Raw genomic sequence first — 17,850 nt, forward strand, 5'->3', positions numbered from 1 at the left:
ATGATCCCTAAAAGCATCTTCTAAGCGGGGCAGTAAGCAATTATTTGACATTATAGGTAGGGGGTGGTCAATGTTTGATGACTACAAAAGATTTTTTTTTTCTCAATATTTTATTAATATATGTTTGGAACTCTTCTTAAATCAGTCTGCTCAGCTTTGAACCTATGTTTTTCCCATCCAATGATCGTTCAAGCATTCATGAAGTTAAAAACGTTTATTTTAATCATTTTAAAAATGTAAAAAAAAAAATACACACATATATATATATATATATATATATATATATATATATATATATATATACAAAAAGTAATTTAAGAATGCAATTTAATCTGTCATCCCGACAAACAAAAATGACAGAATATCAGCACTTATGTGAGCATCATGTCCTCTTGAAAAACCTGGAAAAGAAGACAGAGGGAAGTCAGGTCATGAAATTACAATTATGCATCCTGTGTTTTACCTGAACTTTTGGAAAACATCTACATCTTCACTTTATATACACAAGTCCTGTATTTTGTCACCAAAATCAAAACCAAAATGCATATTTAATTTGCAGGCTGTAATAACACTTCGTAACTGTTGTGTAATCATTTTTCTATAACATTAAACCTGAATTACCAATCGATCATGCATGTATTTCATTTTTGAAAATCTCAGGAATGCTAGAATGACTTCTGAATGTAATGTTTGATTCAGTTCATAGTGTTATCAATGTTGCTTTACAAATAAAATAATCTTCCTTACCAGGTGAAACAGTATCCACCCAAAATGACCAGGACAACTACTCCTATTAATGCAGCAGCCGACAGAGAGGACACCTTCAGAACATACGATGTACCTGGAAAAAGGACATGCTGCGTGTGAGTAACTGGCAATTGGCACTTTCTAAACCTGCTTGTTTTTGCATTTTTAAATATTTTGATACTAGATTATGAATATGATGTTTCACCAGAGAGCAACAAAGCATAATGTTATTTCCCCAAATTTGTCTCTAATTTGTCATTTACCAAAATTTGTCTGAAAAAAATCAGAATTCTAAAAATATCACTATGTGGTTTCAATATTTTGGCCAGTGAATTACCTCGTACTTTAGCCCACAGGACACAGGAACTTTTTAAAGCCTACGAGAGAAAACACTCTTGTAATTTAGCAAAAATTTAGCACTGCAAAATTGGATGCAGTTTTATGCTGATATTTAATTATATAGCAGGCGCACCCACCGATTGCCACTGACTGACAGCTCGTAAGATGATATAATTGTTCCTTCCATTCTCCAGTGGTGCGTTAAAAAAGCCTCCATAGTAGAGTCCATCCCCTACAGTAAAGTTCATCTCTGTCCCAACATGTCTGACATCAATCTGAGCAGTGATGTACTCTGTTGGGGACTTCACTTTGTTCGAGGGGTCTGAGTTTGCAGGAGAGGAACAGTCAAACACCATAATCCCCTCTGCAGGAAGCACAAACACCTGGTACACACTGCCAAATGAACAACAAAAATCAGTCACTTATTGAAGGCGTTATATGCAACGTTTGAACTTGAATATGGACATATCTATTTGGGATAAACATTTTGGTAAATGGGCTTCTTTGTCAATGCGGTCTTTTTACACTGTGATCTCATTTATGTAAAGTAATGAAACCAGTATATCACAGTTGATTTTTTAAAAATAAAAAAAGATTTATTTGTATGACCATGTCACTTTTCATTGCCTTTATACTGATTTACAAATGAATGGGCTACCATCTATATGGTCATAAAGTGTGATAATTCAGTCACTTTTGACACCTGACCAATATAACCTTTTTTTCGCAATCCCATAACAAATACATAAAAAATCTTTATCAATGTCTTAGGTTGATCTCTTAGAACCTTTAACACTCTTAAAAAAAACAAAAAACAAACTTGCCAGTGCTCTGATGTGGACAGACTATGTAATGGAGACACTGCTTCTAAATGACCTCAAACCTAGTCTGGCATTTCTATAGTGCAATTTTACTTAGTTGTGGGCTGATACTGTATATGCACTGATACAGATATATTTGCACTAAGATAATATTGTCTGATTTATGGGTCTTGCTTTAGCCCCTGTACCTGCTTTTCTGAGGTGTTTGGATGACATTGAATGTCAGAGGGGACATAGTGAGTCATTGAGTTCAGCCCATAGACTGCACTATGATAATGGACGTAGACACCATGATGCTGGGAATTTTAACCAGGGGGTCTATGGGCTCTTGGAGCCAGCCTGAAGTGGCCTTTCAAGGACGTGCAGTTTGTGGCATTTCCAATATTGGCCTAATATTTCAGCCCTGGAGATTGTTGCTTGGTTTAGCTATGAAAACTGAATGGAGGCAGATTTGATAAGCCTTCATAATCAGTGTAACTTTTTACTTTATGGGGTTTAAAGTTTTATAATTTTTTTTTTAGAAAATTAATCTTTTAAAGAACAATACATAAAATTCCACGTATTTATCTTAATCAATTATTCAACAAAGCTGTGAATATTATCCTGACACGTAAATATTCTAGATTGGGGACATTTGTAGGTCAAGCATGAAGTTGCATGACTGTTTGTCTGTCTGTTTTTATCTCATAGGGTTTAATTTTCCCTGTAACCTAGAGCGGAACAGAAGACCTGATCACACATCCTAATTGTTACCTTATTGGGTCCAGTGTGTCGGGCGATCTGCGTAGCCTCAAAGTTGGTACAGGAGTCTCAAATTCTCTGTAGTAGACAACTGGTGCTGGAGGCACTGTCAAATGTTGTAATGCTCAGTTGAAAGAAGACTGCATCATATGTAATGTAATTATAACAGTGCTGAATATTTTCAGAATGCTGATTACTCCAGCTTTCACTTTGATGCAGGGAAACATTTAGTCAGAGCAGAGTTGAACTGATACCTGGTAAACTGGTGTTTGTGGTGACGGTGACTGTGAATCTGGCAGACACTGCAGTGATGGAGATGCTGTAGTTTGTGACTGGAAGCAGGTTCAGACAGAGTTCCAGCTGGTCAGACTTAGAGCTCAGAAATCGCTTCCTTTTATCATGAAAGGACCTCTGGAAGTCTCTGGATCCTGTGTATGTCACCTGGAATGGTTACACCAAATGTGGCATCAGTCAGGCTCACAAAACACTCTGTAGATTAATTAAAAAAAACAATATGGTGTCCCAAACTGTCCATACACACCCACATTAAATCAAATGATAAGGCTAAGAAACTACCTTGTATACTTCTGTATCGTCCTCATACTTCTCTGCTCTCCAATGCAGACATTTTTCATTGACCACAAATAGGTGATTGACAGGTGGTTTTATTTCTGTAAGAGATGTGGGAATGAAAAGTATAATGGTACATAAAATCTTCACCTTTCATTTGTTATACAAATCTCTTTACAAATATGTTCACGATGCAAATCAGAAACAACACTCAAGCATCAAAATGCTTTCACTACGTGAGGCCTAATGAGCGTTGTAACTCACAGATGTTCCTGCTCAATTGCCATGTTCTCACTCACCTATGCACCTCAGCGTAGCTCTCTGCCACTCTCCAGAGCTGCCACACACAGACATATTGCTGCCCCGCCAGCTGTGATATCCATCCACACAGCGGTGGATCACAACACTCCTGTTATGCCACGCCACCTCTGATTTGGGGAGGAAGGGAACCGGTCCACATTTTGCTAGGGAAGACAATAACACTGATGAGTTAGCTAAGTGTTTAAGAGGGTGTAGGGTGTGTGCATTAAAAACTTTTACAAGACCTGGATCATATAATCAAACCAAAGCAAGAACGTGTGAAAAGATCCATACGCTGTGAGAAAAGCTTCCAGCAATTTTATTCACACAATGTTTATATCTAAGAGAGATCGTATTCTCAAGTGGTGTTAAAATGTGGCACAATTAATATTGCATTTAGCTTTTAATACAGTATTCAGAGCTTTTGTCTGATTTTTTGCCATAGCTAATTGATGCAAATACTTTTGGGGTATGCTGTATATTGCATTCCCATGCCTTCCACTGGAAGAGTCAACATTCAATCAGCTATGAATTGACCCACAGAAATAAATGCACCAGCACAACTTAAGATGATGTGAAAGTTACAAAACATTATCATTCACCTCGATATAATAATAATAATTTTTAAAAAATAAAATAAAAAAAACTTTATTTCTATAGCGCTTTTCCAAACCAGAGTTACAAAGTGCTTCACAATACAATACCACACAGTATAGAAAACAAGGTAAAATAACATCATTCACAGAAAATGCAATTAAAATCTTTTTACACATCCATATGCATATACATACATGTACGTATATACCTCCAAACTTGCAACAAGCACAGAAGAGCCCAAAGGCAGGAATATACAAACATGACTCAAACTCTATCGAGCTGAGCTTTCATCATTTACTTACCAGATAAAACAATGCGTCAACAAATATATGTCAATACATGTAAAAGATCACAGTGGAATAGATTCCTGTCCATGTATATAGATGATCACTGTACCTTTACACTTCGCAGATACTTTCCCCCACTGTCCTGACTGTAAACATGTGGAAATATTATTTCCCTTCCAATGGTAAAATCCATCCATGCACTCATACAGCACCACACTGCCTGGTCTACTGGTGCCATCCCACAGGAGGTTAGTATGGGGGAGGGTTAGTGGGGGGCCACAGCTTATTTCTGCACACAGACATGAAATAGCACAAAGTGTGATGTGAACGCGCATGTGGAAAATACTAATAGCACAGTCAAATCTTTTGTTACAGCTAAACAGGAGATGCAACATAATGAGAACAAGCGTAGTATAATTGTATGTATATTCTGAAGCAAGACTTTGACATTGTTGGGAAATAAGCTCATTTGCTTTTATTTTAAGATTTATATAAAGGATCAGTACCACACTCAATATTCAACAAGTTAGTTTTACGCAACACAAAGACTGGAACATGGGGAAAAAGCTAGCATGGCTCTCAAATGTTACAAATGTAGCCTATTTTTTTTTTTGCCAAGAGCAGTGACTGTATTCTTATGGTAAGTTGAAATTGCATTTGGAATGTCTGAGTTTTCACTAAAACGCCTCTGAAGTAGGATTTTCTGATTCAAAGTTGAAGGAACTTCACCAGCCCCGACATCAAAACCAAAGATGGCTGCTCTGAGCATCAACTGTAATGAATGCTTGAATGATTTTGTTGCTGTTGCAAAGAGCTTTTTTCCTTCCAAGCTAAACTAACAGGCTGCTTGCTGTAGCCTTATATTAAACAGACAGACATGAGAGTGGTATTGATGAACTTCACAGCGTTCCCAGATGGGAAATGTTAAAATATTGTACTAGGTTAAGGCCATAAACTAAGCTAATTATAAATAACTGGGTTGAGTGACACATTCAAATTACTCGACTTGGACACGGCACACCTTAGTAAGCAAGTATGAAAGTTAAACTTCCACAACAGCAGTGCTCATGAGTCTCATTTAGCCTCCACCAAGTCTGAGCAGCTGTAAAGAGGTCATGTGAGAAGAGAAGCATGAACACAGCTGTAGAATCTATATTTTGCAGTCTTGATCATGTCTGGAAATAATTAAAAATGAGACAGTGCAGACTAAAGCCAGTTCATCATGGCACTTTTTGGCATTATTGATTGTACACCGAACAAAGGGCAAAATATGATTCAAAATATCTGGCAATGCTTCTCAGGATAAAAAGCAAATACGCCTATTTACTAAAATGTCACACCATTGCCCTAAATATTTTTTGGAAATTGCTGCAAATGTTCTGAAATCAAAACAGTAGTTTATCAATGTATCTGTCATCAAACATTGCACCTTCACACCAAAGATCAATATCCTCCCACAGTCCCTTCTCTCCACATACTGAGTAGTTTCTCAGGCTCCTGGTGTTATATCCGTCCTCACATTGGTAATACACCACACTGCCAACGCGTGATGTGCCGTCCCAAAACATTTTAGCATGAGGTTTATAAACAGGCTTTGGACAATTGATTTCTACAACAAAAAGACAGCGGGTCATTGTAGATGTTGAAATGTTTGATGATGACAAACACATTTACACTGTTTGATTACAGCATGCAAATTATGATGCTGTGCTTATATGTTAGAGAATTGCATTATTACTTTTATTAGAGGCAGATTAACCAATACTGTGTTTTGTAGACTGATGCCGTTATCACCTTGACAGACGAGAGAAGCTCCAACCCATTCTCCACTGGCGGTACAAACTGATACATTTCCCTCTTCAGCACTGCTATATCCAGAGTTACACTGATAAACAACCTGAGAGCCCACAGTGGAGATTTTATCCCACAGCATGACTGACTGAGGGATGTATGGGGGCACACCACAGTCAACTTCTACAAGGATACACATTGCAATATTTAAGTGAGTGAAAGCAATTATTTGGGACAGCATCAAAGCCAGCTACAGAATCAACGACATTTGGAGCAAGCTGTTACCTTTGCAGGAGATGTTTGGTTTCGTCCAGTACCCATTAATTGTACACAGTGACATGTTATTTCCTTCATTATGATAAAATCCTGTTTTACAGTAGTAAGTCACTGTGGTTCCAGGAGTGGAGCTGCCATCCCACACTTGCCCAGCATGAGGCACTATAGGAGCATCCCCACATAATATTTCTGGGACAGGAAATGCACACAGTGGGGGTTATTCAGAATTAAACAAAACAATTCTGAATGCATAACATACAAGTTTGACACTTTTCTCAGGGCTGTGTGGGCATGCAAATACTAATAAGCCAGGGCAGGCTAATGTCATTTTATTTGTAAAATAAAGAAATAATTAACAAAAAGAAAAAAAAGAAATAAATTCCTACTATTTCATATTTGTAAAGAAAATCATTTCAGTGGATGTTTGAATTACCTTGGCATGACAGAGCTGGGGTTGTCCACTGACCGTTTGCATTACAGATCGATACATTATGCCCTCCTTTGTTATAAAAGCCCTCTTTACAAACATAGAGCACAGTGCTGCCAGGGCGTGAATTACTGTCCCACACCAGCTCGGTGGATTCAACTATTGGAGGATTTCCACACAAGATCTCTACAAAGAACAACATGCACAGCCATATAACGTGAATGCCAGTTTCAGTTTACTCGGTTCTGGAAGTTAAAGGTGCAAAAATGTAATAAGGTTAAAGTAAAATTTGACAGAGATGTGGTGAAGCAGTGAGTGTACCTTGACAGAGCACGGACGGTATCTCCCACTGTCCAGCAGCATTACAGATGGATATGTTGCCCTTTCCAACATTATCAAATCCAGAATTACACAGATAAAGCACCTTGGTGCCCAAACTCGAGAGCTTATTCCACAGCATGCTAGAGTTAGGGAGGGCAGGGGGAGGGCCACAGTCGACCTCTGAGGGCCAAAGCAGTGACATACGGCATGAAACCATATTCACTGTAAAATCTCTGTCCGACTGATCAGTTTCATGATCCCTGTGCTCCTGAAACTAGTCAAAACTCACAAAAAATGCTGAAATCAGTGGGAGTTTCATTACATTATCATGCTGTGAAGGCTGAAAAGATGGGTTTATAATGTTTCAGGTCTATCAGAAAACAATAGTCACACGGCCATATTAGCATTTATACTGTTCATCTTTTGCATACTGTCTGCAAACACAACAATGATTGGCTAAAACACAGATTTTGTTATTTGAAACACATCACAGAAACACAGCTAACATTTCTAAGAATAATAATGATGATGATGAATGATGTAACTTATCAAGATAAATGTGGCGATAAAGATTTGGATTTAAGATTATATCAACAAACACCCTCCCTTGTAAAAACTTGATTAGGACAGAACTAATGAAAAGCTAAACAATCTTCAGAAGTACCAGGGAGCAGAAAAAGGAAAGTTGACAGAGTACAATCATTAATAGTTCTACATTGTTAGAAGGGGAAATTATAGCTGTAGAGAAAGGCAGACTATTTTTTTACTTGTGTTTAGTTACCTTCACAGACCAGGGTGGGTCCTCTCCATCGTCCATCTGCTCCACACACAGAGCTGTTGTCTCCACTCTTCCTCACAAAGCCTTCATCACAGACATACATGGCCACACTGCCGTATGTGGTCCCTGTGACTGACAGCAGCACTGTGTCCTCCACTGAGGCAGGCCGGCCACAGTCAACCACTAAGTGGGACAAGAACATATAAAACCTACAATCCAACTGTTCACCCACAGATTCCCAAATCCATTAGCAGGCTGTCAGTATGTAGTGTTTCAATACTCATATTCACACTGGAAACATGGCAAAATGAAATATGTTGAAACTGTCAGTATGCTTATCCAAATCCCACTAATGCAGTTTTACCTTTGCAGAAAGCTCTGTCTGTGTGGGGATTGAAGGGCTCTAGTCCGTTGTGGACTTGATATCCCAGCTGGCAGCTGCATTCAAAACTGCCCTCAAGATTTCTGCATTGACCTCCCTCTCCACAAAGACCTGGGATCCTGCACTCGTCAATATCTGCACAACCAAGAGCATGTGACATAAAAACAATAATGTCACCCACTTTTACAGGTAAAAAGGTATGAATAATTTATGTTGTCACCTGTAGATTTTATTCCACATTTTTTTTGGCTGGATTGCACCAACAAGGATTAACTTTTAAACCTGATTAAATCATGGTTTAAGCCTAGACTCTGTTGCATCAAACTTTAAAACTAACTTAGAATTAAGAATGGTTATTTTAAACCTTTCTTTAAATCTCAGTTTAATTTTTTCTCTGAACATAGATTAAATTTATTTCTGTTGCAATTTGATCCAGGGTTAACTTTAAACCTTCAGTGGAGGAGGTTTAACTTTTACAATGGCAACCTGGGATGGGATGGATTGGGTAAAATATCATCACGTCTCACACTTTGCCGCATCCTTTTTGGCTTTGGTCCTCTTGTTTTTCCAAAAGGCTGGAAGCTGAGCATTGTATCTTTTTTCTTTCACTCCAGTCGTTGAGTAACAGTTAGCCAGTTGCTGCCAAGCAGTCTTTTTCTTTTTCACTGAGCTCTTGTCCGTGTTTTTTACTTCTTCTATGATTTGCCGATATTGTTCCACTAATTTTGGCCAACAAGTTTTCTCAAAGGAGGAAAAATTTGAGCCTTCCTGCTTGATATGGTGCTTGTCATTACTGATTAAAATTAGTTTAAATTCTGTTGAAATAAATAAACTTCAATTTACCAAACCAAGATTTATTTTTAATGGTGCAACAGAGCCCTGCCTAATTTTAAATCTTGAGTTGCTCATTTTTAAACCTAGATTTACCAAACAACTTCTTTGTGCAACCCGACCTTAATCTCTTATGTAGGACTTTATTCCCCTTTCTGTAATGTGATGTCTTTAATAGCCCTATAAAAAAAGACCAAGGTTGAGCCTAAACTCACCCTGGCAGTGGGTTCCATCGTTTGGGATGAACGTGGCCATGTCATTAGAAGGACTGTAGCCACCCAGGCAGGTACAGTAGTAGCTGCCATATGTGTTGTGGCAGGTAGTGTGCTGCCCACAGATCCTACTAGATCCTATCTGACACTCATCTTTATCTGGAACGAAAAAAAAACAACCCATTTATTACACTTAAATGTAGAAGAAAAGGAGATGAAGTCACATCAATTCCACCTTTGCTTTTCCTGCTTTGATGAGTCAAAATGTCTTTTGCAAAAAAGGTCTATGAGATGGATTGCCATGAACTTTTGAACAGAAATTCCATATTATGATTAGATACCTTCTAAACTAATGACATTTCCCTCACCTTGCCTGTGCTTTTTGTTTAGTGCTAATAAATAATGTTTGTATGCTCAAAATCTAAACAATATAGGCAACATTGTAATGCCTAAAGTATAGATTGATTTTTTTTTTCAAAATCTGCTCCTTGGAGACAACTTCTCAAAGGAAATCAAATTAAACTGTGTTGGCCTTTATATTTATCTATGATATTATATGATATGATATGACAAACACACACAAAATGTTTGTCCTACCTTGGCAGTAGGTTCTCCCATTTCCAACAAACCCGTACTTGCAGTTACAAACTTTGCCGGAGCCGTCTGACTTGTCTTCACATGTGGCGTTAGGGTGGCAGGTGTCACACACATCCATCGTGTTACCTTCTGCTGGCATTTCTGAAAGGATATATATATATATATATAAGACCTCCATCAGACAGTATCTTCAGAGGTATTCACCCCTCCACAATTGTCAATGATACATTAAACTTTAAAAAATTAAATTTGATAATCACTAAATGTTTGTTATGGGACAAAACACTGTCATCAGTACTCTTACCTGCGATGACCCAGAGCAGAAAAACCACGATAACTGCTCTGTTTCCCCTCTCCATCGTCTCTGAGTGTCCCCCTGTTGCTTTCTTCTCTTCACCAGACATTCAGCCTCCTCATCCCCATCTTCTTTTTTCACTTTTTACTTCAGTCTTCCGACCACGATGACACTGAGCGGGTTTGATAACCACGACTGAGAGGAGGCTAAGTGGGTGAGCTGAGGTTACTTTGAGAAATAGCTCCTTTTCTCAATGGTCTTCTCGCAGTTTGTGGTTTTGTGGCGTAATCTGTCACTGCCTGACATATTCAGTTACTCTTCACCGTGTGTTGATACGTTTACTGCTCACTCTGGTGAACTGCACACTCATGCTGCGGTGGCTGATAACAGCTATATTTGGCCTAACGAAACAGTTAGGTTCCCCTCGTACAAACATTGTGGAAATTAGGTTGTTTTTAGAAGCACATTCACTGCATCATTACTATATGTTTCAATCAATGACAGCTAGGTAAGAGATGTTTACTAGATGACTTAGAAACTAAACCAAGTACAAGTCATTATTAATGAGTGACACAGCTATTGTAGACCAAACATTTTATGAATATCACGATGCAACCTTACCCTTTGTCCTTTAAAGTAGTATATAACCCATAATTATTTAAATTTGACCCAAACTGATCCTTTGGATTATAATCCACATAGGCATAACTGGTGTTTGAGGTCAATAGAGCCAACATCTCTGCTCGTCCTACCACAGCATCTGTTGTGGGTGCCAAGGGGGTGTCAGATGGCGTGCTGTGGGAAGAGAAGATAAGTGTGGTGAGCTGCTATCTTTCAGGCCAGCATGGTCCTTAGTAGGGTCTCCGTGTCACTCAAACCAACAAGCTACCACCTCACATCACTGCCTATTAGTGAAACTACTTGGCAGTTGTGTACTTTTTATCTACTGGACTTTCTTTGTTACTAAATGTCTATCGCCATTCTTTGTAATTTCCCTGTTTAATAGGTCACCATGTTATCTCTGGTTCAGTCAGAAACACATCAGGGAGTTGACCATTTATAGCAAATGGCTTTAGGGTTAAATTTGAACGAAAAGGCTCTGCTCTTTGTGGGAACTCTCAAATACACATCATCATGATCTTGTTGGAAAAAAATAATCTCCCATAATAGAAACAAACATGAACATGATTTTTTGTTAAATCAATAATATCATAGATCTGTCATAAGGCAGAGCAGTTGCAAAAAGTACCAGGCTATAATGACCATGTTTTACAAATGCATATATGTAATTGGATGGTAGTGGTCGTCTGTTGCTGCCACACACCTGTGAATGAGCCAGTGACTGGGAAGCATGAATGGAACAGATGATGCCAGTTAGTTTAAGCAAGCTCGACTCCATAGACGTAAAATACATTACTTTCTGAGGTCAAACAAATGTGTCGAACGCACACAAGATTTCGTTGTTCTCCAGCAAACAGGTTTCTTTTTCACTGCCATTGTTGGCACATAACCACATATTTTTGCACCTAACTGCCACTCACTGTCAGTCAGTGGAATTGTGTAAAAAAGGCAGGACTTTGTATTGCATTGCCAGCATGCACTCGTGTGTATACGTGCCTCCACGTTATTGGCATCTCTCAGTGAGGTTACAACATGGCAACTAACTGAAACTTCTCCCATGTGCAAAGTGTCTAGTAGAACTGCGGTGGCCAACCCAAAAATGCAAACAGGTTTGTCTAGAGTGTGGTTTGTCCGTACTTGGCCACTGTAGAACAATTTGGTAAACTCCATTGAAAAGGGCCCGCTCCGAATGTCAATATCAATGGCTCATTCTAAGGTAACAAAAACACAATTCTTATTTTTGCTTACTGTAACAAATTGCAAATTACAGTAAATCTTTTTGTCTTTATATTTTTGCATTGCAGTTGTGCTTTTTTCCACATAACATGGCCAAACAAAGTGTGTCCATGGAGACAAGAGCAGACAGTTTGGTCATTGGAGATATCTTTATTTGTTGATAGCACCTGACCTTTGTAGACCTGTGTAGTTATCACAGAGTCTGTCATTCAGAGCAAATTTACAGGAACATGCATTTTTTTAGTATCAAAACTGTATAATAGATGTCAAAGATATTCAGACTTTAAAATGATTATCTCAACCCACATAATCTAATTCTTTCAATGTTAAAACTGGAAGCATTATATGTTTATAAGGAATGTTACAAAAACAAGTTAGTGATAGACATTTAAGAAAGACAAAATTATATTTGCTGTTTTTAATGTCCAATAATAGCTTTGTAAAATCAGTGCCAGAAAATCTGCGCAAAAAAAGAAAATTTAAGAAAATGAAATTACACAACAGTATGGTACCATACCTATAGATGTGCTCTGCTGCATTTCAACAGGAACACATATTTAAACCCAGTATGAAGTCGCGTTTTCCCAGAGAGATCAGACTCGAGTCATTTACAACAGCTTCACAATCCTGATCTTTGACACAAACTGCTGCAGGGTCCTGCTCGGTCATAAAATAGTGCAGAAACAGCAGCGTTTCTTTCCGTGTGGAGTCTCAACTTCCTCAGTTGGAGGTGCTTCAGGAGCCAGAGATTCCTCCTTACACTCCGACACTGAGCAACTAGAGGTGGACAGCAGCCTCCCACACACTAGGTCAGCAGCTCTTCCATCCATGACGGACATGTCTGTCACCGTTTTCTCTCTCAGAGACATGTCTCCATCATCATCATCATCTATCAGCACAAACTCCTTGAGGTAAACCATCCCCACCCCGTGGAGGCTGTGGTTCTCTGCTGAGTCCTCCAAGGTGTGGACGTCCACAAAGGTCAGAGTTGAAGTCTCTGTCAGGGTCTCATGAGTGGAGTTGTCCTCTGGCCCTGAGTAGGCCTGGCTGCTGGAGTCCGTCACCCAGTTTCTTATAGCACCCTCGTCCTTCATGCTGCACCTCTGGTCCTGGATGTTAGGGACGATGTCTGGGACAGAGGACATCTTGCCTGTACCATCTCGGCTGGTGACCTGGTCTGTCCTGGTATGAGAGCCATTTTCTAAAGCATGACCGTTCCCAGGGTACATCTTAAAAGACACACTCTGGTAGTCATGGTAGACTTGCACACTGCTGCTCCCCTGTGGGGAAGAGAGGGGGATGCTGGTAGCAGTGTTGCCTTTTCCTTGCTTCTTCATGTATTTTCCCGTACTGTGGTGAGACAAAACAGAAAACCCAGATTAGTTCTGATCTTGGAAATTGTAGTTTGAAATCAACTTAATTATTAACTATTAACTAGCTTTATCAGCTGGAGTTAAAGGGACAGTTCACCCCCGAATCACAAATACAGATTTTTCTCTTACCTGTAGTGCCGTTTATCAATCTAGATTGATTTGGTGTGATTTGCCGAGTGTTTGAGATATCGGCTGTGGAGATATTATATATTACCATGAAAAGGGTGAAAAGGGTGGTGTGCATCTACTGCTAGATCACGTAGTGAATGTTAGAGCTCTGTTTAGGGGAAAGCCATTAATGTTTACATCTCACGCTACCACAAACAGGAACCTCTCATCCGTGATTAGATGCACGCTTGTCTCTGCTTTAAGCACCACAAGCCGAGTGCCATATAGCTGTATTATACTGGAGAGAAGGCAGACATCTCTACAGCCCATATCTCAGACACTTTGCAACTCACACCAAAACTATCTAGATTGATAAATAGCACTACAGGTAAGAGGAAAAAAATATTTTTGAGTTGGGGCTGGACTGTTCTTTTAACATTGATTTAACATTTTTTTAACAATAGAAATGTACAGACTGTCTCTACTTTACTCACTTATTCCACCTTTTGGACTGTCACAATCCTAATGTAAGATTATTACCATGTAAGATAGTATCAGACTATAAATTCATGTAAAATAATGGATTATAATGGAATGATTATAACCAAATAGATATTTTTTTAAATACACCCTTACATCTAATGTGCTGCTTTCAGAGTTTTAATAAACTCTGCAGGACACCAGGGCAGTTTTGATGTAAAAATAGAGGCAATAACAATGCTTAATGAATAAGCTCTTAAGTAACAATAAGCTATGTGTCGTTCAAAAACTATACAGTCACGGATGTATTACATCAGATGTATTGCTCTGCTATAGGATTGAATGATATGATGATACACCTGCATGGTGAGTGATAATAGAGATTTGTCTAATTGCAGTGAGTTTGCTGTTCCCTTTTTAATCTATGTAGCTATCCTTGTGATATCAGTGGTTGTATTAGACCTGACATGGTCTGTCCAAACAGACTCACAAACCCTCACTGTTGTCTGTGAACATAACTACAGCAGCACCCAGGACTGCAATGTCCTGCAGAGAGTGGTACGGTTGCCCGCATTCAGGACATTTACACCAGGCGGTGCAGGACCAAGACTGGCAGAATTATTAAGGATTAAGGATTCAAGCCATCTGAACAATGGCCTTTTGAACTCTTGCGGTCAGGGCAGCGCTGCAGCAGTCACAGAGCCAGAATGGAAAGGCTAATCCGCTGTGATTGTCCAAGGACAGAGAGATGTCATATGTAAAGCCCTCTGAGGGAAATTGTGATTTGTGATAATGGGCTTTTTTAAGTAAAGTTCACTTGGGGCACCCGCTAGCTCACCTGGAAGAGCGGGTGCCCCATGTTTAGAGGCTGTGTCCTTCCGGCAGTGGCCACAGAATCGACTGTAGCCTGCGGCCCTTTGCTGCATGTTGTTCTGGCCCTCTCCCCCTTTCACGCTTAGTCTGTCCTATCTAATAGAGGCAAAATGCAAAAATAAATAAAACTGACTTGACTATTCCATCCAAATCCTGAACAGGAACACTGTCAAGGCTTCTGACAGACTACACCTCTGATGTAATATGTTACCTCCACCACCCTGGATCCATATATATATGAAACTCGACTGCTAAATTTATTTTTTCCATTTCTGCACATATTATCTTATTACTACATATATTACTACCTATTACTACATATATCTCTTATTTACACTAATTTTAGAGTGGTAGAGGCACCAAAGTGTTTCACTGCACAAGGCAGAATATGTTGGGAATGTGACAAATAAAACATGTAAAACTTGCTGGCTACAAATCAATGAGCTGAAGTCTGTTTTATAAGGGTTTTGGCTCAGTCTTATGAAGTAGCTTGATATGTCAGGTATTTAGCTTCTGTTAGCATCCTTACATGCTAATGTTTAGGATGACTATGGCCACCAGGTTATTGGCACCAGACACAGTACAGCTGAGGGTTAGACATTGTATGATAAATGGTCAAAAGTATTGGACGAATGAAAATATATACATAGTGGTGGTGCTAGATCAAAAGTTTAGGGACATTTCACTTAAAACCAGAAATGTCAACCTTATGGTGGGACTAGAGAAAAAAGTTAGGGGATCAACAAAGACAGCAGGATCCATCCTCTGGGCACCATAAATGTCTGATAAATCTTTTGCTGAAAAATCCAGATCTCATTTACAAGTGAGACCTGAGTGGTATAAAGTTCATAAAAGAATCTTAATATTATTGAAATACTGGGGTCAAATGTCCATAAAATGTATATATTAACTATACTATATATTTTCACCTTTTTCATGTAATTTGCTATTTTTTATTGATGTAAGTTTTACTTATTTCTTCTCATTCTCAGGCCATTTCATGTCGAATTGCTCATTTCCCTCTTCCCATGTTTTTGGAAGAAATCAAGCTCAGGTTTCAAATGGGTCACTTTTAACTTGTGCATTGCTGGTTCATCTTTATTAACACCATGCACTGTAACAGACAGTTTTATCCACATCACTGTCCCCTAGTTTACATATTGTGCAGTTGCAGTATTAATATTATTCACATCTTTTCATCAACACAGTAACTGGGGCAGGTAATAGTAAGTGCAGTGGACTTTATGAACAACAGTATGAGAGAACATGCTGTCATTTAGTATTGGCCTCTGTGAATAAATAAATGAAGCTGGTACTTTTAAAAGAAGCAAAAAATAACTTAAATTCCCTGAGGATCAGCTCTTTGAAGATGGAGACAGATGAACTACTCTAAAGTGCTCCAACCGAGGAAGGAGTGTGTGTGTGTGTGTGTGTGTGTGTGTGCGTGTGTGTGTGTGTGTGTGTGTGTGTGTTTCATCTTGCTAAAACATACACACCCTCCCCTTCTCCGCACAGAAACAACATAGATAAAGTGAGTGTGTGAGTCCAGAACATACTTTAGCCAGAATGTTACGTGTTTTAAAGGTACTTTGAAACCTTAAACACCAGTTTTCTTATGCAGCATTCAGACACGTTTCACATGCAATTAAACCTTTAAAAACCTGAGCAAATTGGTTTGCTTTGTTTTGAAAGCGTGCCTAAAGAGGCAATGAGCAACTTGGCAAGGGGTATCACGCAAATTACATGAAATTTGGAAAAGAAAAAGACCTGAAAATTGGTTTTAAAAAAGAGAGAAGAGAGAGAAAAAGGGAGAGAGAATTATTTTAAAATAGTAATAAAATGGTAAAAATGTCCAGAAAACTATAACAATAATAATTATAATCATTAGTCTTATTATTATTAGTCATAGAAGTGATAGTAGTAGTAATATTGTTGTTACTGTTATTATTATTGTTGTTTATTAATTATTATTGACTATTTTATCTTTCTATATATTTTTCTTTCTTTCTTTTTTTATACCATTTTTAAAAAAAATAATTTTTTTGCCAAATTTCAATTGTAACTTGTTACCCAATCATTTTGCTTAGGTTTCCAAGTATTAAAACTAAATTCTGTAGAAATCTAGTTTCAACCGAAACCACAGTAGCAGAGAGAATCGTTTCTTTATGTTTACATTTAATTTTGTGTGGCACAATTTAAAGATCACACGATGAACAAATTGCTTTAAGACAAATGAAGTACTTACAGTAAATACAACATTAAAAGACTTCTTCCAGAGGAGTGTTTCCACTTTACGCCTCGACATGCTAAATTCAATCCACTCTGTACAGAAGCTTAACAGACTGACCCTGTTACACTTGAGTGACTCGTATGCATGACAGAATCAGGACTCTATAAATGAATAATAACACCAATGTACATGTTCAAGCGGGCGTCAGCGTGCTCCACTCCAGCTTGTGGCTGTGACTGAGCAACAATAGATGAAAAATAGATTTGATTTTAACACACTCACTGCATTAACGCTTTAGTACGCAATGGCTGTTTTTGTCTCAGCAGTGACTCAGAGAAGGTTAGTACCAGCTTTAACTGTACCAGAGGGAACTTATGCTGGCAGGACAAGGAGAAATAAGAGAATAATGCTGAATTAAAACTGTTTTAAAGACCTAAAACTGACCTTGAATATGTATGAATAACTTTTTTGTCAAAATGAATTGAAGCGTTTCAAGTTTCCTTTGTTTGTGACAAAACACTCACTATTAATCTTTGTCAGTCACAAAAGTGACATAACAAGAATAACTACAGTATCATACAAAGAGAAATCTGAATTTTCACAAAAATCCACTTAAA

General features: G+C 38.4%; 1 protein-coding gene across 4 annotated transcripts; it reads right to left on the minus strand.

Moving 5' to 3' along the window:
- Positions 1-341: 341 nt before the first annotated feature.
- Positions 342-10,637, minus strand: susd1 (sushi domain containing 1). Of its 4 annotated transcripts, XM_042488439.1 has the most exons (19): positions 10,322-10,637; positions 10,018-10,158; positions 9,424-9,579; positions 8,360-8,512; positions 7,999-8,178; positions 7,218-7,397; positions 6,903-7,082; positions 6,479-6,658; positions 6,197-6,376; positions 5,832-6,011; positions 4,512-4,691; positions 3,518-3,682; positions 3,225-3,319; positions 2,903-3,089; positions 2,661-2,754; positions 1,224-1,479; positions 1,085-1,124; positions 748-841; positions 342-401 (listed from the first exon to the last, which is right to left on the minus strand). In XM_042488439.1, exons 1-19 carry the CDS (start codon positions 10,419-10,421, stop codon positions 383-385), a joined length of 2,760 nt encoding a protein of 919 aa, XP_042344373.1. In that variant the 5' UTR covers positions 10,422-10,637; the 3' UTR covers positions 342-382. The 4 variants fall into 4 exon arrangements, with proteins under 4 accessions (XP_042344373.1, XP_042344374.1, XP_042344375.1 ...); XM_042488440.1 differs by lacking the exon at positions 9,424-9,579; XM_042488441.1 differs by lacking the exon at positions 5,832-6,011.
- Between the last annotated feature and the right edge of the window lie 7,213 nt (positions 10,638-17,850).

Source organism: Plectropomus leopardus, chromosome 6 (genome assembly GCF_008729295.1).
Source record: "Plectropomus leopardus isolate mb chromosome 6, YSFRI_Pleo_2.0, whole genome shotgun sequence".
NCBI lineage: Eukaryota > Metazoa > Chordata > Actinopteri > Perciformes > Serranidae > Plectropomus > Plectropomus leopardus.